The following is a 21373-nucleotide window of genomic DNA, read 5'->3' on the forward strand; positions in this document are numbered from 1 at the left end:
ATTAATAGTTTAGTTCGTGACCTTGATACCAACACCACCCACGAGTTGGCAGTCGAACATGGCTGACCCGTAATTTTTCTCTTTATTGTAAACACGGACGATTATTTGGTATATTATATATGCGTCTGAGCCCAGGGGAAACATTGTTCATACCTGTTTAAAATAAATACATAAATAAATAAATCGTTGTTTTGTCCAAGTGAAGCTGCCATAGTTGACTATCAAAATGGCCGAATTATTGCGCACGCGCGCTGCAGCTCGTCAAGCTTGGCGTTAGCGTTTCAAAATAAAGTGTGCTTTATTTCATGCTGTACTGTGTGTTTCTTTTTCCCTTTTTCTTTTCTTTTTTACATCATACATTAAAGACGTACACATGAATCTTTTCAAAACCTGTAAAATATTACATGTAGGTAAATATGATACCCCTCTTACTAACAGATACTGTACATTACCGCTTAGTTAATATATTTTATTTTGAAATACAGTATCGGAAGTCCACAATTAGTCCAAACGTTTCGGCGCTACAGTTAGCAGCATTTGCTACCTACAGAACTTCATCACTAATAATTAATAAAGCGAACTACAAGGCAATGCAGAACCAATGTGCCGCTCCTAACTGTACCAGTGTAAAATCGGACTCGTATTCACTCTTCAGGTTTCCGCTTCATGCAGAAAGGTAAGCCGAATCTAAAGCGGATACTGGTTTCTGGTCAAAATGTCTTCAGGCGCTACTTATACAATAATAATAATACTGTAATAATAATAAGCGTGCCATTGGTGTTATTTTATTCACACTAAGCGTTACATAGGGTTAATAAAAGTGTGTCCGATGTAAACATTACATGTACACGATAAATTCTATAAATTATTCACTAATGTGATGAATACCGTTTTTGAAGGTATAAATTGTACATGAAAAGTAATGAAGTTATCAAATTAATTATAGATCATTCAAATGGCTAAATGAGTCAAGTATCTTTTTAGTAAAGAATTGGAATGAAAGTTGGGAAATACAAAATCAGGCAAAAAAAAAAGTTTTTATTACATTTGCACCTGACAAGCAAGTGAGTTGGACACTAATGGCCAGCATGAGCCTAGAGGGTCAATCTGTAATATTTTGTCATATTGATGACTTCACATTCTAGGTGTAAAACGTGGGTGGAAAAATGCCAGCGGGAAGACCTACTGGACAAATCACCTGAACATCTTTTCAGATACTACCGACTGTGTGGAAAGCATTTTGAAACTTCTGACGATAGTGTAAGTCATGTGATGAAATCAAGTCAAATGATTGTAATTCCCCATTTTAAGTACTGCATAATGTTTAAACATTTACGCACTCGGGATCCATCATGTTGAGTCAATAAAGTTTGCATATACTGTTGTATTTGGGGCTTTGTTTTTTTACAGAGTGATCCTGTTACAGTGATAAAGGATGACGCCATACCAACTATCTTTGACGATCCCAGCAAACTTCAAAATGCACAAGGAAAGCGCAGTAAAGAGATGGTGCGTATGAGGCCTGCACGATATATCGTTTGGACATCGCAATCGCGATGCGCGCATACGCGATAACCACATCGCGAGACGTGCGATGTTTTTATTTTTATTTTTTTGTCCACTTTAAATAATGGCGGTTTACTCTATTTATAATGTATGTTTTTGTTTGTTTGTTTTTTTTACTTTCAAGGATGAAGACACGACGACGGGTGGGAGAAAAAGTAAGTCGATATTTTTTTTTACAAGCTTGAAGAGACCGTGTGTAGCATTTAGTGTCATCTAGTCGTGAACTAATAATTCATTCATTAAAAAAAAAAAAAAAAATACTGTTATTTTTTTTCTAATATGAATTTATATCCACGTACATTTTTTAAATAATCTTTAATCGAGGGTGGCCATTTCCATAAGGTCAAAAAGGAGGACATATTTTTTTTTAAATTAATTAATCGCGGTGTATTTTCATCATCAATAGTTTTGCATGGTTTATAGATCATGTGCAACCAAATTGTAAAAAAAAAAATATATATATATCAATAAAATGTCAAATTTCCACCCTGGGTGGGACCAAATTCTGGTTTGACCCACGGACTATCGGTAGTACTTGGTAGATGGCACTAAATCCTACACACTGTCACTTTAATGCATGATTTGGCGTTCAGTAATTTATTTCACCCTCGTAGAAATCAAAAGCTCTCAAGATGACGTGGACGAGGAGGAGGCCATTCCAAAGGAAGACACATACAGAGACTATCTCAGGTCTTTATTTGAAGCTCTCGTGTTGTTAGGAGAGCAAAACATTCCCGTGACCAGGCCCAGTAGTATTAAACAGGATACGCAATTAAACAACTTTGAGGCATTGCTAGAGTATCGGATGAGTTGTGGAGATGAGGGGATGAAGAAGTATGAGGCAAATGGAGAGGGTTGTTCATCACGTCATCTGAAACAACTGATTGAAGTGTGCGAGAGATGCATCCGGCGCAAGGTCATCGAGGAAGTGAAAGAAAATGGCTTCTTCTCACTTATTACCGATGACGTGGTGAAGATTTTGGAGGAGTGGTACCTCCCCGTGTTCCTGCGCTACGTGGACGACTCCAACTACCAGCGCGAGAGGTTTGCGGGCTTCCTGTCTTTCGATGGAGACGCAGACGTTTTGGCGGAGAAGCTGCTGTCTGAATTGATCGATGAATGGGGGTTGAACATGGGGCAGTGTCGAGCCCAAGCACACTCGTGCTCTGGGACGCACTTGACGAAAATCAAAGCGTTTGCTGCCAAAGTATCTGAGAAGTATCCGCTGGTCATGCTCACCGCTCGACCCACTCAAGCCTTGAATATCGCACTGGCCAATGCCATGGCTTTGCCAGGGGTTCAGATTGTCATGTCAACCCTGACCAAAATCGAGTCTTTCTTCAAACAGTCGCCTTTGCTGCGTCTGGAGTTGGAGCACGCCATTTCGGTGATTTATCCCGACAAAGAGGAGAAGGTCAAAGAGCTGAAGGAGATTTGTTGCACCAGTTGGACGAGAAGACACGATGCGTTCGAGGTGACCCTGGAGCTCCTTGAGGCTTTGCTCCTTTGCGTGGACAGCGTGCACGACAACGAAGACTTGCGATGGAGCGATCAGATCACGTACGATGCCTTGGAGATCTCGAAAGCGCTGTCTGACTACGAGTTCATTATGGCCTTGGTTGTGCTGAAAAACACCATGATCCTTATAAGGGCGTTCGGGAAGAATCTCGAAGGAGAAGCGACGGATGTCTATTTCGCTGCTGGCGGCGTGAAAGCCGTGTTGCACTCTCTGAAGGAAGTGTCCGACAATATTGACGTGTACCACGAGTTCTGGACCGAAGAGGCGGTTAACCTCTCCGCCTCGATGGAGATCCCGGTAGAACTTCCTCGGTCGCTATTGAGGAAGCGTCAGTCAGACTCGGGAAGCCTTCAGCCGGAAAACTACTACAAGGAGCACCTTTCTCTTCCTGTGGTGAACCATACGCTCAAAGAAGTCGGCGAACTCTTCAGCGACGACCACATCAACGCGCTAAGATGCTTGTCGCTGGTCCCCTTCGTCGTGGAGCTAAACAAGGACGGCCAACCCGAAGAAAACATGTTGGTGTTCAAAAACGACATTCCGAACCCGAGTTCCCTCACCGCTGAGGTGCATTGTTGGTGGGTTAAATGGAATAAAAAAGGGAAAGGAGAAATGTTGCTCACCAGTCTGCAGGAAACGCTGCAGCAGGCTGACGTCAAGTTCTTCCCAAACATGCTCGCGGTCCTGAGGCTACTGGGCGTCCTGCCTACTTTGGCCCTGGAAGTCAATTGTGATGTGGCGTACAAGCGCTTCAAGATGTACATGCAAAACACCCCCGACTCGGCTAAATGCAAGAGCCTCGCTCTTCTGAACATCAACAATGATGTGGGATATGATTTGGATGCAATGGTTGAAGTCTATATGAAGACATACCCCAGCAGTGGCGAAACTGACTAGTTTTTAGAGAGTGGTCTCATAAAATTGAATGTTTTTAAGGTTTTCTTTCTCTCTCTCTTTTTTTAGATGCATTGTAAACAACTCATTAAAATTCAAATTGAACACAAAAACATTACAAACTTGACAGAAGTGTCTAAATATCATTCAAGATTACAATTGTTCCAAATGACGACTGTGACTATCCAGCAGTCATTCACAATACATTATTGTCTAAGATTGATGTTGTTGTTTTTTTAATACGCTGTGAGAACTGTTTGTTCATTCATTCCCCAATACAATTTGTAATAAAATAAAATGTTTTTCCATTTTTGTAGTCTAAGTCATTATACACAAATTTCCAACGAAGGCTTTTAATAGATGGACAATCAGCAATAAGCGAAGTGCGCATTAAGTTTGCGCATGCGCGAGGAAAAACAAAACAAAAAACGAGGCTACCAACTACCCTATCAATTTGAATGGCGGAGATTAGAGTGGTGACAATCTTTGCCTAACTGTGCACTTTAAAGCTTGCAAGTCAACTTCCTCGATATCGGTAAACCACATGCTATGCATGTTAATAAAAAAAACAGCAACTTTCCAGCCGTTGAAACGTTTATATCGGAGCCGATTCCATCGGATCCAATTCATTTTCAATGACCGCTGGCGTTTGGTAGTTTCGCCTACCCACAATGCACCACGCCGCTACCCATAATGCACCTTGAATTCGAGATGCAAACTTCGCTTATTACAAGCACTGTTAACTGATGGTTCCTTTCCTTCAAACCACAATTTATATCTCCAATTAAATGAACAAGTTTATAGAGTGCATATCAATAGTTTTACTTAATGCAACCTCACAACAAAAGCAGTATCCGAGCTGGAGCCTATTCCAGTTTATATTAAGCAAGAGGAAAGTTTCGGGTTTCAGGCTACTTGTCTTCATCAGGGACACATTTGTCTCACAAACAGAAAAAGTGTTCATCACATGGCATGCTGTCTTAAATAAAAGCTCAGATATACATCCTATGGTTGCCACTAACACACAGCCATGTACCGGTTGAACTAAATTTGACTTAGGGCTGACAATTAATCAAATTAACTTTGAATGCAGTTTGGAAAGGAAGGTTGGGTATCCGGAGAAAATCGGAAATGTGTCTAGTTCTCAAAAATCATTCACCATTTAATTACATTTAGACGCAAATGTCAAAATATATGTAAAATATGTACTGAAACTTAACATAAAAACAACAACGGTGAGCTGTAAGCGTCGGAGAACCCAGATTCCGGCCAATGAAGCCTATTCTGCCCTCTGCTGGACAACATGTTTCACTGCAGTGTCTAGTTCCTGGTTCATAATCACGCTCTCGGCGACTCTTTGGAACACCATGCAGCATCAACTTTTTAAGAATGGAACTAGTCGGGTCTTAGGCCGTTAAAATACTTTCAACTAGAATAGTGCTCAAATATACTGTTGCTCGTAGACGTTTCGCCGTGGCAGGAGTCTTGGAGACTCTTGCGCTGCTTTCGCTTCTCAGTGGACTACCCCAGCTAAGCTAGCTAACTGGCTAGTTAGCAAGCTACATTGCTTTCCAAAATGACTGACTGCTGTGCTGCAGCCAACTGTGACTACCAGCAAGAGGGGTCCGATACCAGCATCCCACTTTTCAGCTTTCCCTTGGACCCGGAGCGGTAAGATTTTTTTTTCCCCCCCATCGAAGAGTGGGACGTACGCGAGGTACCGAACATGCAAAAGAAATGTTAGCCATCTGCCTTTAGCATTGTCGTTCGCTTAACATCATGTTGGCTAACAGTACTGACACAACTCAGTTGAAAATGGCGCAGACTCACCACCACACTCCTGAAAAAAAAAAAGTCAAGGGAAAATAAAGTAAATGCATTCGTTCTGAATGGGGAAACTTAACTCGAGGGGTGGTCGTTGTGTTGTTATGTAGTGTTCGATTTTTTTCTAAAATGAAAAGAAAGCGTAGTTGGAAACTTTTTGTTGTGTAAATTGTAAAACCCTATCTGTTATACGACACCTAGCGGCTCGCCGCGGTAAGGCAGTGAGACCGACTAGTTTCACTAATTAAAAAAACAAAACAAAACAGTTAGGCTACTCAATTTTCACTTATTCGTCGGTTAACCATTCACGACTTCATAAACAACGAATTTGGTTTGCTTTTCAGTCCATTTTGAACGATGCAATTCTGTTCTTTTCATTCGTTTGGCAATTAGAATGACTCATCTTGTAGCTAATTGATGAACTAGTTGAACAGAGTTGAAGTCTAAAATGCTCGGTTATTATTTTTTCGCATCATCAAATTTAAGTTGGAGTTCACTCTTGTTCAACCTCAAGCCATCCACGCCCGATGTGACGCGTCCCTGCGAGGTTTGGAACACCTTAGCTAGCCCTGATCTGTCATTTGATCGAAATAAATTAGTTCTACCTGCAGACAATATGTTTCTACTGTTATATTTTTTTTTCGCAAATAACACGATTAAAGCAACACACCACTGAACGTGTATAAACAATAGTGAAAAATATCAATGGCATTTGATTACCTGAAAGGAAAAAAAAAAAGATTAAGGATCAAAATAATGACAGCCTGCTAAGCGCCATTTTGGCCCGTTTTGGTCGAGCTACTGAATAGCTGTGACGTAACGTGTGCTATAAAATACATGACACGGTTCCTATTGAACTTTTCCTGATCTAGTTTGCTATAAAATGTCATATAGCTTCAAGTATTGCCATAATTTAGATAGTACTCCAAACTATCTCAGGTTTCATGTGAAATATTAGAACGAAAGCCGCTGTTATGCCACGACCTTCACACAGTTGTATCTGTGAATAGTAAAAAAAACAAAACGAAAACAAAACAATCATGTATTTGTATGTACACACAGAGCTCAAGTGAAAATGGCATACATTTCTTCTCATTGTGTTTTCCCTCTATTTTTAGCTGCAAAAAATGGTTGACTAACTGTTGTCGTCAAGATTTGGCATCACAACCTCCAGAGGAGCTGCATAAACTCTACAAACTTTGTGCAAAACACTTTGAACCCTCTTTGATGACTAATCAGGTAATCAGTCATATTGCGTATTATGCTTTACACACACGTTCTCATAATTGTTTAGCAACGTTTTATTTTTACTGTTGTGTGTCATATTATACATAGTGTTGTTTTATTTTCAGCTTCCTGCGTGATTTTTGGGCCAGGAGTGGCGGCAGTGGGAGTTGCAATAGAAACACCCTTTGACTCCAGTTTGAATGACTGCAAATTATAAACCAAAATGAATAAACACTAAATAATTGCATTTGTTAAATGTACTAGGGATGTAACGATAAGGGCAATATCGTGATATCGTGGTACTAAAACTGCCACAATATCGTCGTCGTCATGTTCACGATATTTAAATGCAACACATCTGTTAAAAAAAAAGTCAGGTTGATTTCCATGTGTGAAGCTCTAGCACCCTCTGGTGGCTAGTTCTTTTAGTGCAATTAAATTTTTATTGGGGATGTTTTGGCCCTTCTATGTTTAAAATCTTAAAAAAAAAGAAGAAGAAATAGAAAAGAAATGTTTTTCTTGTTTGGCACCAAAAGAAAAACTTTAAATTTTGAGTCGAAGCAGAAGTCCAAATCATATTTTTGTTTTTGTTTTTTTCCTTTTTCCAGGAAAGTCTCTTGAACGACGACGCTGTTCCAACAATATTTGATTTTGCTGTGCCCACTAATAATGAACCAACATGTAACAGGAAACGTGCAGGAGGCCCTGTAAGTGTGTCACTGTCTGACAAACGTCTCTTAAAATTTTCAATCAAATATTTAATGAATAAATAAACTATTATTATTATTATTACAGGTGGAAGAGGAACCCACTGTGAAGAAGACAAAAGGTAAAATTCAGTGCATGTCAAACAAAATCATGACTAGGGTCTGACCAATACATTTTTAAATCATAGGGCTGGGTTAATTTATTATTATTTTTTTTAATCTAATAATCAATATCGAATCAGTGGGATTGGCTGGCAACCAGTCTAGGGTGTACACCGCCTACTGCCCAAAGCCAGCTGAGATAGGCTCCAGCACCCCCCCCGCAATCCTTGTGAGGAATAAGCGGTCAAGAAAATGGATGGATGGATTTTGGATGCAGCATCTTGTGTCTTGCTCGTGCACGACATTCACTGGTATGTGACATGTTCACTGCATGCCAATCTAAGATATCCTATTGGCCCTTGAATGATCTGAACCAATAGCAGGACAGCTTTTTCATGTTGAGGAAAAAACACAAAAAAACTTAAGTATCGGTATGGTATCGGTATCGGCCGATACTGCAAAGCTGGGTATCGGTATCGGGGGCCAAAAAATGGTGTCGGAACAACACTAGTTTTAAGTGGAGGTTTCACCAGAAGAGTTATACAAATATTTGATTACCTTTGAAAAGTTCCTTAGTGCTACTTTAAAACCAATAGGTCATATCTTATTTTGAAATGACTTGGTCAGAACCATCAAAAAGCCCAAAACGGGTCACAAGACTGCCGACGGGTTAACGCGTTAAAGTCCCATAATGAATAAAATATTTATGTGGAATATAAAAATCAATTTGACTCAGTTATGTTCTCTTTTTCCATTAGACAACATAGCAACACCGAATGTGACCGAGGAGGCGAAAGAAGTTCCTGGCGACAGCACTGCAACACTTGAACAGAAAAGTTACCAAACGCAAGAGAATGTAGGCGGCTTTAAAGGCAAGGAGACTCTTAAGGCGTATTTCAAGGAAATTCTGGCACTGACCGGATTCAGCATCAACGGCGGCAGCATCAACACCGAAGAGTCGACCGGAGCGAGGGACCAGCGTTCGCTGAAGCAAACCTTTGTGGAGAAAATTGACAAGAAGGAAATCCTGCAGGTCAGTGAGAGCCTCATGCGAAAGGAGATCCAGAACAGCTTGAGACACGCCAGGTTCTTTTCCATTCTGCTCCAAAATGTGACCAGCATCGAGGGAAAGGAGCACATCCCCATTTTCATTCGCTCGGTCACGGAGGCCGGGTTCCCGCAAAAACACCTCGTCGGCTTCCTGCCTTGCGATTTGGACGCGGACAATCTTTTTCACCATCTTCTGTCCGAGTTGAGAAATAAGTGGGCCTTGCGGATGGAGCATTGCAGAGGACTCTCGTATCTCGTTAGCGGGCACATGTGTCAGCCAATTCGAGACCTCACTTGCAAAATTTTACTGGAGTTCCCACAGGTTGTGTTGTCACCAAGTGACCCGTATGCGTTTAACATTTGGATTATCCGCTGCATGCCGGTGCCGACAATTCAAACTATCATGGACACTGTTGAAGAAGTGGCCTCGTTACTCAGGAACACACCCGAGCTGTTCAAGAGATTGGAAGGGAAAATCCAGATGGCGTATCGGCAAATAAAGGGAGAAGTGGATCGAATCAAGGGCATCCTCGTTACGAATTGGGAATACGGCACCGACGCCTTCCAAACCATGTTGGATATCTTGGAGCCGTTCCTGAACTGCATCAACGAGATGATTTCAAAAGTGGACGAAGACGCGGCGGAGCAGATGGCCAGGCTCAAGCCGGTTCTGAGGAATTTCAATTTCATCATGACGCTGGTGGTTCTCAAGAACACCCTGTGTTGCGTCAGCATACTCAACTCGAGTCTCAGGGGGATCATCAGCATGAGCACGACGTTGCAGTACACGATTTCAAATGCCTTGAAGCTGGTCAACAAATACCAACAGGACATTGCCATATTCAACCGGAAGTGGTTTTCGGATGCGGTCGGTCGAGCCAAGAAGCTCGGCGTCGAGGTCGTCAGACCCGAGATGGATCACGGAGATTCGAGTGACGCCCCGCTCGAAGACTTTTACAGAGAGACCTTAGCGCGGCCCATCTTGCAGTATCTTGTTGCAGAGGTCAAGCGGATTTTCAGCATCGAGATGGTGCGGATTCTCCGGTGGCTCTCCTTAGTGCCGTCCTACATGGCCGACCACAATTTCAGCATCCGCCGCGACAAAGTGGCGGACGCCAACTTGACCAACCTCGCCAGGCCCGACACGTTCTACGAAGAGCTCGGTTGCTGGGAAGTGAAATGGAGGCACGCGAGCAAACGGCGGATTCTGCCAACCACGGTGTTTGCCACGCTCAAGATACCGGACATCGGCTTTTACCCAAACGTGCAGAGTTTGCTGAGGGTGTTGGGTACCGTGCCATGTGTGAATGCCGAGGCAGATGTTTACGGGCAATACCACATGGTACTGGAACGATGCCACGCCTACCTGAAAGACACGCCCGAGGACCAACGACAGTGTAGCTCTGCATACGTCTACGTGAACCAAGATGTGCATTTCAATGTTGAGCAAATGGTGGATTCGTATGTCCAGAAGCATCCAGACATACTGCAGTTGATACAGACCGTGAGTAGATCTGTTTTTTGTTTTTTTTTGGAATTGTTTTGACCAATAATAAAACATGTTTAATAACGGTGGCCATTTTTGTGTGTTTTACAGGACGAAGAAATTAAAGATAAACCTTCTAAAGGTATGGTGATTTATCCAAATGTTTTCATTGATGCCGTTCAGTAATAATGGCATTTTATACAGTGAATAATTCATTCCATGATGGTCTTCACCAACCCAAACGTTTGCAAACCAACGTAATGTTTACCATTAAAGGAATATACCACTTAAAACTCATTTGCCAGTATTTTTTATTTTGTAATTTTTTAAACCGATTAAGTATCGAAATAAGAACATACCTTAGGCAACGCCGTTATGCAGGTCATGTGATCGCGATGACGTATCCGGTGCGTAGACAACCGCCTTCGTTTATTTGAGTAGGGGTTTGCGGATGTAATGGCAAAAAAAAAAAAAAATCCACAAATGATATTTCCAGAGGGACCAATGTCAATGGTAACTCGAGTCACACATTTCATTTCACATTTCATTTTTAAACAAAATTTAGGAAAATTGGTGCACCAATAAATAGGGATGTAACGATATCCAAATATCACAATGCAATATTATCACGATATGAAGCTCACGATACGATAATTATCACCCTGTTGTGGGGAGGCTGACGATATTTAAAAAAGGCCACAATATTGTAAAAAAAAAAGAGCTTATACACAAAAAAAAAGCACAATTTTGTGTTTTTGTTATCAATATTAATATTATAATAATAATGCACGCACACATTGAATTCATTGGTCTAATTGCCGATAATTATTGACAGATTTTATTATCAGTTTTATCTGTTTGACGTCAAATTGGCTGATAATTATCGGCCACCGATATTATCGTGCACCCCCCAAGCAGAGATGGCAAATCCAGGTCCAGAAAGTAAAAACCCAGCAACAGTTTAGCTTTAGCCCCTTGTGCTAGCTAGCTAGGTAGCTCACTAGCAGGTATCTGAGCACTGGGGAGCTAGCTAGGGAGTTCGCTAGCTAGAAGCACAGTGACAGGACTACAAAATTTGGAGTTTAAGGATTTATGCTAGAAATTACAGTAAAGACACATTATATTACAGAGGTGGCAAATCCAGGTCCAGGTGCTAGCTAGCAAGCTCCTTAGCTAGCTCCCTGGGTGTTCGGTTACCTGCTAGGGAGCTTGCTAGCTAGCTAGCACAAGGGGCTAAAGCTAAACTGTGGCAGGGTTTTTACTTTCTGGACCTGGATTTGCCACTTCTGCCCACAAGTCCTTGTACGAATATAAACGTACAGTCTCGGCGCTGTACATTTATATTTATGTCCCATTGTGTTCATTTTCTATGTTTACCCACTTACCTTTTCTTACAGCGGCAAGCCAAGGAAATCACGCCGAGAAAGACATTGAAGATGAACTACAACTAATAAACATGGAGATGGACGCTGAGAGTCTTGTAGAGATGAAGTGCGCTGAGACGGATAGAGAAGCTTTGAAGTCGGCCCTCCAAGCCGCGGTGACCGCGGCATACAACAGCCAAAGCTGGCCACAAAATGAGCTTTCTCCCGCTCAGGACGGAGAAGTTGAGTACGTCACCAAGTCGGAAATGAAAGAAGTACTCGCCGTGTGTGAAGATGCAGTCAGAGAAGGAATTCTCACGGAGGCCGCGGGTTCATTCTTTTCCTTGTTCATCGATCGCGTCGTTAAGATCGGCGCGAAGGAATACCTTCCGCTCTTCCTCAGGTTCGTGGACAGTTTCGACGTCATGCGACTGGAGTTGATGGGATTCCTGGAAGCAGATCTGGATTGCGAGGCCATGGTGCATCGCCTCACGGAAATCGTGACGGAGGAGTGGCATCTCGATTTGAACAACTGCAGAGGGCAGGCATACCTCGGATCCGGCGACGTTTCTTACAAACTCAAAGCCTTTGCTTGCAAAGTGCAGGAGAAGTATCCCCTTGCCATTAGCACGCATTGCTCCTGCTACTCATTCAACACATGGTGGTCCAAATCCATCCCGGTACCTGTTGTTAAACGAGCCCTCGATACGTTTGAAGAGGTGGTGACGTTTTTCGGCAGCAGGACTGCTCTCGAGAAACAGCTGGATCACGTGATTGCCTACGGTCTCCGGGAGAGCTACGAAAAGGTGCAGGAATTGCAGGGGACGTACTGTTCCCTTTGGCAAGAAATGCACGATTCGTATGAAGTGTTTGTGCAGATGCTGGAGCCCCTCGTCGAGTGTCTGGAGAAAGTTAAAAGCAACCCCCAGAGGTGGAAAAAGGACGTGTCGGAACAAGCTGGGTTACTCCTCAACAAGCTACTGCAATTTGATTTCATCATCGCTTTGGTCACCTTAAAAAACACCTCGTCTTTTACCAGAGAGCTGAGCGCGGGTCTTCAGCGAGATCATTTCAACGCGGCGTTCCAGCTATGTCAAATCGCCGGCATTGTGGCCACGTTGAACCGAGTCAAAACAAATTTGAAAGTCTTCCACCAGAATTGGTTTGACGAAGCCTGCGCAATTGCGCAGAGTCTCAGAGTGGCCATCGAAATGCCCGAAAACTCTTTGCCGAGGGACAGCTTAATAAAGCCGGTAGGGTTTTACAAAGACGGCTTAAGCGTGCCGCTGGTCGATAACCTCATCAACGCCGTCAAGGATCATTTTTCCGAGGATCACAAGGAAGCGCTGAATTTCCTCTCGCTGGTCCCGTGCTTGGTTACAGTGAGTTACATGTTTGAGAGCTTGAAATCCAAGCCGCCGCTCTACAGCAGTGACCTTCCCGACGCGGACAACTTCTTCACCGAGCTCTGCTGTTGGAGAGTCACGTGGAAGACCAAAGTCGCCTCGGTGACGATCCCGAATTCCATCTTTCAGACGCTGCGTCTGCCGCTCATGCAGTACTTTGGCAACATCAACGCGCTGCTCCGGATTATGTCCGTGCTACCCAGCACGGCCCTCGAGGACTGTGGCGTTGTCATGCGACACAAGAAGTTCCAGGAGTATCTGAAGAACACCAATCCCAAAGACCGGTCCCTGTGCTTGGCCGTGCTACAGGTCGGCACAGATTTCAACAGAGATCTTGACCGCATGGTGGGCCAGTGTTTGAAGGTTTCTCCGCAAGCTCTGGAGGGCATCTGCTTGGTGAGTGCTTTCGTTATATTTAACCGTAAATTGCGATATTGTTTTTCCTATTCCTCAAGCAGGTTCTCCAGTAGAGACAAAGCCATGTGAAAATCATGTTTCACAATGATTTGAGTCTGCAATTAGAAGGAAAAAGGCCAAGAGGAAGGCCAAAGAATAGATGGGAAGATCATGCAGATCAGGATTTGCTCTATTTGAAAGTGAAGCCAGAGGATGCTCCAAATATGACTTCTTGGAGAGTCAAGAATGAAAACTGAGGGTCATGGATAATGCTAAATATTGGGGATGTTCGACACCACTTTTTTTCAGACCGATACCGATACTCAGACCCTCAGTACTCACCGATACCAACTGCCGATACCAGTAGTACATTTTGACAAATAAACAAAAATCACTAAAAGATATTTTTAAACAAATATATTTCCTTTCATTTTGACAAAAAAAAAAAAAACAGCACACTCTTCAATAGTCTTAACGCTCAAAATGAAACACAAAAAAATGCTCTTTTAGTTTAAGATTCACAATTTTGAAGTATTTCCAAACCGGTGAAGTTTTGGTGAAAGACTGCTGCAAGCTAGCTAGCGCCACTTACAGGCAAGGAGGACTCACTTTACGTCTTCCGCCTCTGCCATCGCTCGCTTGTACTCGTCTGCGTCACGAGTACTCGAGTACTTGAAAAAAAAGGCTGGTATCGGTACTCGCCCATCCCTACTAAATATATGTAATATATATTTTTTTTGTCTCCACAGGATAAAGAGGCCAAAAGTTTAATCAGAAACTCTGATAATATGGAAGGTATAGTATTTTTTTGTTGTTGTTTTTTAAGCATCAACTGAAATTACTTTGCTATTGTAATTTGTTAGGCCGAACATCATATTTATTTTTTCTACTATTTTTCCTTTGCCCTGTAGTGGCCGCGTCCGACAAGATGGAAAGCGATGAGCCTGAAATTCAGCAGTATCCTGAATTGAGAGAGGAACAACAACAACAACAGCAGCACATGAAGCCAGTTGACGAGAATGGACAAGCTGCGGACAACCGTCAAAACCTGGTGACAATATTCAGACAGGCCGCAATCCTCGGCAAAAAAAATCTCCGTCTCGCAGATCTCTCTGAAGAGCAAAAAGAGTATTTCACGCAGGAGCTCAACATGTGCCACTGGTTCGGTCAGGACAAACGCGCGGCGGCCATGAGTGAAGGCGAAATCGTGCCTTTACTCATAGACGCCATCCGAGACGTCGTATTGAGTGAGGTGCAGGAATCGCCGTTCTTCTCGCTCATCACGGACAAACCCGTAAAGATCGGCGATGAGACTCGCCTGCCAGTTTTCGTCAGGTACGTCCGAGAATCCGCTCCGAAAGTGGAGCTGATCGGTTACCTGCCGTACGACAAAAACGGCGACGTCGACGCGCAGGCGAGGGAGCTCGCCAAGATTCTCACGGAATCGTGGGGCTTACCGATGGCGCACTGCCGAGGGCAAGCGTTCATGCGAATGGGCTCGGATTACCAAAGCCTGAAGAAGATGTCCTTGGACATCCTGGAGAGCTACCCGCTGTGCGTCGTGACGCCGAGCGAGTCCTGCGGCTTGGCGCATTGGCTGGCGCGCAGCGTGCCTTGCCCCTCGCTGGCCAAAATGCTGGACATCACGGAGGATTTGCTGCTGTTCTTTGACGAGTCTGCCGGGCTCGCCGAACGGTTGGCGCAGGCCGTCGACGGGCTCTTGAACATGCCGAGGGAGGCCTTGGAGGAAATTCCAGAGACGTGCTGTTCGAGATGGAAAAAGCGAGAGGACTTCTTTGACATACTCGCCGACACGTTGGAGGGCGTCCTCGGTTGCCTGGACGCCGTCGGCGCCGACGGCGGGGGCGCCGCGTCCGTTCACGCTCAGGTTCTCGCCGCCGCGCTGAAGAACGCGGATTTCATCGTCACGCTCGTGATCCTGAAGAACGCCTGCGCGCCCCTCCGCAACTGCAGCACCGTCTTCCGCTGCGGAAACCCCGCCGACATTCTTTGCGAGGTGGAGAAGATCCCGCAAATCGTCGAGACGCTCGGCAAAATGTTGGAGAACGTCGGCGCGGTGCACGCCGCTTGGTTCGAGCAGGCCTTTCGATTGGCCACAAAGGTCGCCCCTCATCAAATGTGTTTCTGCGAAGAGGCCAGCGGCTTCGATTCTCCGGAGATGTACTACAGGGAAAGTTTGAGCATCCCCCTCCTCAAAAGTCTGATCGACGAAATGAAGTACAGCTTCTCAGACAGCCACCTGAAGGCTCTCTCAATTCTGTCCCTACTCCCATCTTGCAATCCGCAGCCCGTTCTTCCCGAATCCGCAGACAAACCTTTTCACTTCTACCTGTCCGATCTCCCCGAACCGGATGCACTTGAGCAGGACATCAATTCGTGGGCCGCGTTCTGGAGAGACAAAGACCAGGACGCGCCTCCTCCTCCGACGTCCATCGCCGAGACGTTGGTTCATCCCGAGTGTAAAAACCACCCGACCGTTATTTTGCTGCTCCGGCTAGTGGCGGTGTTGCCCAGCGTCGGCATCGAATGTGACCTCATGAAGTCCACCCTGAATTCGATGCGGGATGTTTTAAGGAACGCCGTGTGCGAGGGCGACCGGACGGCTCGCGTGATGCTCCTCTCGCACGACACGACGCTGCAGAGGCTGCCGGAAGTCATTGGCAGGTGTATTGAAGTTGATCCGGAGAGCGGTCACGTCCTTTCACAGGTAAGTCAAGTCGGTGCTTAACTAATCTCACAGGCCGCGTGTTCCTATTTGTCTCACAGACCAGCCAGCATCATAAATTGCTTTATTAATGGAAGGAATCAGTTTCAACATTTCACCATTCTGAACGGCGATGAAGATTTTCAATTTTTTTTTTTAAGATGTCTTACTGACCTACTCTGACAAGTCAGACATTGAGGCATAAATTCAACATCTAATTAAAATGTCTCGGTTTTTTTTTGGTTTTTTTTCATTCTTTGGAAAGTAGTACTTTTTTAAATGTAGGGATAGTTATTGTTTAAAATAAAATAAAAAAATAAATAAAATATTATAAACTCAACCCCTGACACTATGATTTCCGTGAGCAAAACACATTATCAGCTTTTTTTTTTTTAAATAAATATAAAACAAAAAGATACCGGAACAACACAAATTTTTAGAACAGACCTGTTTGCTACTCATATTGCCCTTGGGGCTAAGTAGTAGCCGCTGGCACCATTTCATGTTCCGTAATGCATGGAAACTAATCAACAGAGCAAAAAGGCCTCAAGGTAAGTATGCTGGAGTTTGCGCAGTCTCTTAGGTCTCGCTCTTGATCCCTCCTCCAAAATGCTAACCCCTCCCCTCTTGTTTACTTAACTATCCAAGCCACCAATCATATTAGAAGTCTCCTCAAAAACAGAAGGGAAAAAAAAAAAAGCTTAATATTAGTGACAGAGAGAATTAGTGGTTATTGAAACCATTACTATTTTAAAAAACACGATAAACCAAACCATAGTACCATTGTAAAAATTTAAGTATTATTACCAACGTTGTTAATTTAGGGCAACTGTGGCGTAAACCTTATATTGGCTGGTGGTCTAACATATTTGTTCAGTAGCGAAATGTTATGTTTTAGATTTACTCAAGCACGTTTGAATCTGCATTTGCGTCGCATGACCGAAAGTTGTGCTTTTTTTGTTTTTGTTTTGTTTTTTGCAGGTGATGGAAACTTTACGAGGTCTGCATCTCGAAACGGGTAAGTGCCTTGATCTGATCTCATGAATCGGAATGAGTTCGGTCCTTCTGTTTTTGTGACTGGTTGGAGGTGTTTGCAACTTTGCATTTTTAATAAATGCGGTCACTTGCTTGAAAAAGACATTAGCATCAAATTAGTGATGGAAAAATGAAGTCTCATGAAGCACTTGCGATATTTTGCTCTCCTTCTACACGGTGCTCTCGGTTTAAATATAAAAGCAAGTGCAATGGAAATTGATTACATTTCCACTTGCATCTTTAAACCAAGAGCGCCATCTGGAGGAGTGAAAAAAAATATCGCAAGAATAAAAATAAAAATATCTCTGGCATCTTATTCCCTGATATAAAAAAGAAAATAAAAACTCATTCAAACCCCAAAACATATAAATACGTTTTTTAATAGTTTTGTCTTCCCTACCAAAAACGTATTTATATTAGGGATAGACCGATTATCGGCTGGGCCGATTATCGGCCCCGATATTTAGCATTTTGAGAAATATCGGCATCGGCCATTTTGACGAATCATATGGCCGATAATAGATCCTTTTTTTTTTTTAAGTGTTAACTTCAGGAAACTAATTTAAATGTAAATGTTTTAAAAAAGTTTTTATTTTCATTTTTGTCGACCCTGGGAACTCTCTGCACCTTCTGTTTAATTTAATACTTTGGATATTTTTAAATTTTGGAAGACTTTTATTTCGTGTAGAAAAAAAAAACCCTTAAAAATATTTTACTAACCCTAAAAGTTGCTCAATAAACATGCTTTAAAAAAAAAAGAAAAAAAAAAAAAAAGATAAGAGCTGGAGTTTGTATTTTTTCCAAATTTTGATGTCCCTTTTTAGTGAAAATGAATATCAGCTCCAAATATCGGTTATCGGCATCCTTCACTACTAATAATTGGTATCGGTATCGGGCCCGAAAAAACCTTATCGGTCTATCTCTAATTTATATGGTTCTTTTTTAAATGCTTTTTTCTATGCTAGAGCACACAGAAGGCTTTGATGCAGCTTCTGACCTGAAGAGGTCGCTTAAAGCAATGGTAGTTATGACAAAAAAAAAAAAAAAGGCCAGCAGGTGGCAGCAGAGTATAAGAGATCAACCAGGGCTATGTTAAAACAAGCTCTTTTTCCCTGTGTTTTCAACTGGTTTGTGAATAATAATGAAACTTGGCTATATTCTAATGCTAATTGCTGCAAAACGGAAACAGATAGAAACATACTTTTTTTTTTTTTTTCACTGATGAAAGAAGAGACTTTAATCTTTCTTTTGATATGTTCCATGATTTTTATAGCAATAGAACACAATATTCTGTGGGCCTTACAAAATCAGTCCAAATCCAGCTGCTTCAGTGAAAATAGATGAGAGTTAATGAGTTAATAATTAAGTAGTTTTGTGTTCTGCGTAGTACGATGCTAAATGTTTTCACAATTTCCAACAGGAGGTGACACAGAAGAGTTGCCAAAGCAGGAATTACCAACAGCGCCCGATGCCACCAGCGAAACACCCGAGAAGCTCGCAGGTGGGGAGGAGAAACCTCCTGAAACCGAAGCGGTCCTGCAAACGGTTCAAGGACCGAGACAGCCCGTCTCCTTTTATGAGCCGCTGTTGCGCGAAGAGATTATCAAGGAGCTGTGGGATTCGCAGTTCTTCACCATCATCACGGAACAGACGGTCGACATCGACGGCGAGCTTTACGTCCCGCTGTGCGTCAGGTACTTCAACAAGGAGGACATCCAGTGCGAGGAGACGCTGGCTTTCATCCCGCTCCTCCAGGACGCCGCTGTCCTTTTGGAGGCCATCGAGACCACGCTGTCGGAAAAGTGGGGGCTCAACATGGCGTACTGCCGAGGGCAGGCCTTGCTGAGCGTCGGCAAGGCCGGCACGCAAATGGGAGCCGTCAGCTTAGCCATCGCCAACAAATACCCTCAGGCGGTCCGAACGGTCAGCTCCGGTTTGTCCCTCAACGTGTGGCTGGCAAAGTCCTCCCCGACGGAAGACGCGTCCGAGCGAACCGCGCCGGTCGGCGAAATATTACGTTGGCTGACGCGCGACGTCGAGCGGCAGAACAGACTGGAAGAAACCATCCTGCGCGTGTTCGGGAACAACGAGGGGAAGGGCAACGAGCTGAGGGACAAGCTGGTGAAGAATTGGGAGAAGAGTCACGACATGCACGAGGTGATGGCGGACATGGTCGAAGCCGTCTTGCTCTGCCTGAGCGAGCTGAAACGTCGCGGAAGCGCGTCGGAGCGGCGGCAGGCGTCGCGCTTCTTCGACTCCATCCGGAACTTCGAGTTCCTCCTTTCGTTGGTGGTGCGGAGGCACGTCCTGCGCCAAACCAAACGGCTCAGCCGGTCTCTCCAGGGCAAGCCCTTAGACATGCTGCTCGCCGTGAACAGCTTGCCGGATCTCAACGCGTCTCTCAGGGATTTGAGGAGCGACATCGACGCGCGCCACGCGGCGTGGTTCGACGAAGCCGTCGCGCTCGCCTCCAAGCTGCACGTCCCGCTGCTGCATCCGGTTCTCCTCCAGCCTCTGAGCGACTTCTACAAGGGCGCGCTGAGCCTGAAGTTTGTCGAGCACTCGATATCGGAGATCGACAACCTCTTCACCGAAAAGGTGACGGACACCTTCCGGTGTCTGGAGATCGTGCCTTACGCAATGTCCAAAGCGGAAAGCGGCGCGCTGGGCGGCCTCGTGCTGCGCCTGTACAAGGAAGACTTGCCGGACGAGTCGTCGCTTCAAGACGAGATGAAGTCGTGGAAGGAGAAGTGGCTGGACCCCCTGGCGGGATATCTTCCCACGACCGTGCTCGACACCCTCAAGACGTCGCAGATACGAAGCTTCAGCAACATCGAGACGCTTCTGCGACTGCAGGTGATTTTGCCGTTTTCCAGACGGGAGAGCAACTTCAAGCAGGGGAGGCGGAGCTTGCCGGAGTTTATCCAGCAGGAAAAGCGATCCCTGACTGAGCTCCATCCGCTGTAGCTCGTCTTCCAGCCGAGAGAAGATGGTGCTGCCGCCATTAACGCGAGAACAATTCAACGCCCTCCCGTTCTGAAATCAACATTTCTCTGTATATTGATTTAATGATTTCTCCTTTGTTGATAGTCTGTTAACCTTTTTTTGGGGGGGATATTTCTGATTTTTCCTGTAGTTTATACAGTCGTACTGTCCAATGGGACCAACATAAGGAGTGCGGAGGGGTTGGGGGAGTTAAAAAAAAAAAGAAGCAATTATCCTTTGACGATTATAAATACTTGTGTGCCTTGATGCAAAAGTACGGAGCCCCTCTGGTGACAGGGTCTGAATTTTTATTTTTTTGCTAATCTGTACCCACAGTTTAATAATCTGCACCCACAGTTTAGTAATCCGTACCCACGGTTTAGCTATTTTGTGGCGTTATGTAATACGCATGCGCACGCAACGTTCGAGCGGTTGCTTGACAGCAGTTTTAGCAGCGAACGGCTGTTTTTTTTTTTTTTTTTTTTTTTTTTTTAACTTAAACTGTAGACTAGTTTTGGCATCTTAACGATGAATGGATGACGGGAAGATTTTTAACCAACACGTCAGCATTTCAACAGCCTTCAGGCTTAACACGGAAGTGAAAGAATGAAAGAAGAAAAGTGTTCGAGCGCCTCACAGTGGCACAAGCGCAACATTACACAACCGGATACATAAGTCTACAGTTTAAGATGAAAAGAAGCTGCCGTTCGCTGCTAATACTGCTGTCAAGCAACCGCTCGAACGTTGCCTGCGCATGCGTATTACATAACGCCACAAAAGTGCTAAACTGTGCTGAGGGTACAGATTAGCAAAAATAAAAAATAAATTCAAACCCTGACACCAGAGGGGCTCCGTACAAAAGAAATATTTCCTAATATGTATCATGAAAATTGTCCCATTGGCATTTGAAACAACGACAGTAGTTTTCCCCTCATTACCAGAAATGACCAGGCTGTCATCAGTATCATTTTTCTGAATTATTTGACATTTACAGGTCAGCTTTTTCCTTTACCTTGTGCACGAATTGAATCGCTTTCATCACGGTGTGTTGATTTCCCACGTTTTACGTCACGTTGCAAAACTGTAT

At 44.0% G+C, this 21373-nt stretch overlaps 2 protein-coding genes and 1 long non-coding RNA gene across 3 annotated transcripts; 2 read left to right on the forward strand and 1 right to left on the reverse strand.

Moving 5' to 3' along the window:
* The first annotated feature begins 484 nt into the window (after positions 1–484).
* Positions 485–4289, forward strand: thap12a (THAP domain containing 12a). The gene is made up of 5 exons (XM_077504615.1): positions 485–676; positions 1146–1260; positions 1411–1509; positions 1691–1721; positions 2181–4289. Exons 1-5 carry the CDS (start codon positions 591–593, stop codon positions 3980–3982), a joined length of 2133 nt encoding a protein of 710 aa, XP_077360741.1. The 5' UTR covers positions 485–590; the 3' UTR covers positions 3983–4289.
* LOC144006009 (uncharacterized) lies at positions 1719–5902 on the reverse strand. The gene is made up of 3 exons (XR_013279721.1): positions 3709–5902; positions 3464–3571; positions 1719–3400 (listed from the first exon to the last, which is right to left on the reverse strand). It is a non-coding gene; the product is annotated as an uncharacterized LOC144006009 (long non-coding RNA).
* LOC144006007 (uncharacterized) lies at positions 5259–20716 on the forward strand. The gene is made up of 11 exons (XM_077504614.1): positions 5259–5650; positions 6922–7042; positions 7639–7737; positions 7826–7859; positions 8598–10393; positions 10487–10517; positions 11773–13541; positions 14291–14336; positions 14453–16269; positions 17248–17284; positions 18722–20716. Exons 1-11 carry the CDS (start codon positions 5556–5558, stop codon positions 20266–20268), a joined length of 7392 nt encoding a protein of 2463 aa, XP_077360740.1. The 5' UTR covers positions 5259–5555; the 3' UTR covers positions 20269–20716.
* The last annotated feature ends 657 nt before the right edge of the window (positions 20717–21373 follow it).

Source organism: Festucalex cinctus, chromosome 18 (assembly GCF_051991245.1).
Source record: "Festucalex cinctus isolate MCC-2025b chromosome 18, RoL_Fcin_1.0, whole genome shotgun sequence".
Taxonomy (NCBI): domain Eukaryota; kingdom Metazoa; phylum Chordata; class Actinopteri; order Syngnathiformes; family Syngnathidae; genus Festucalex; species Festucalex cinctus.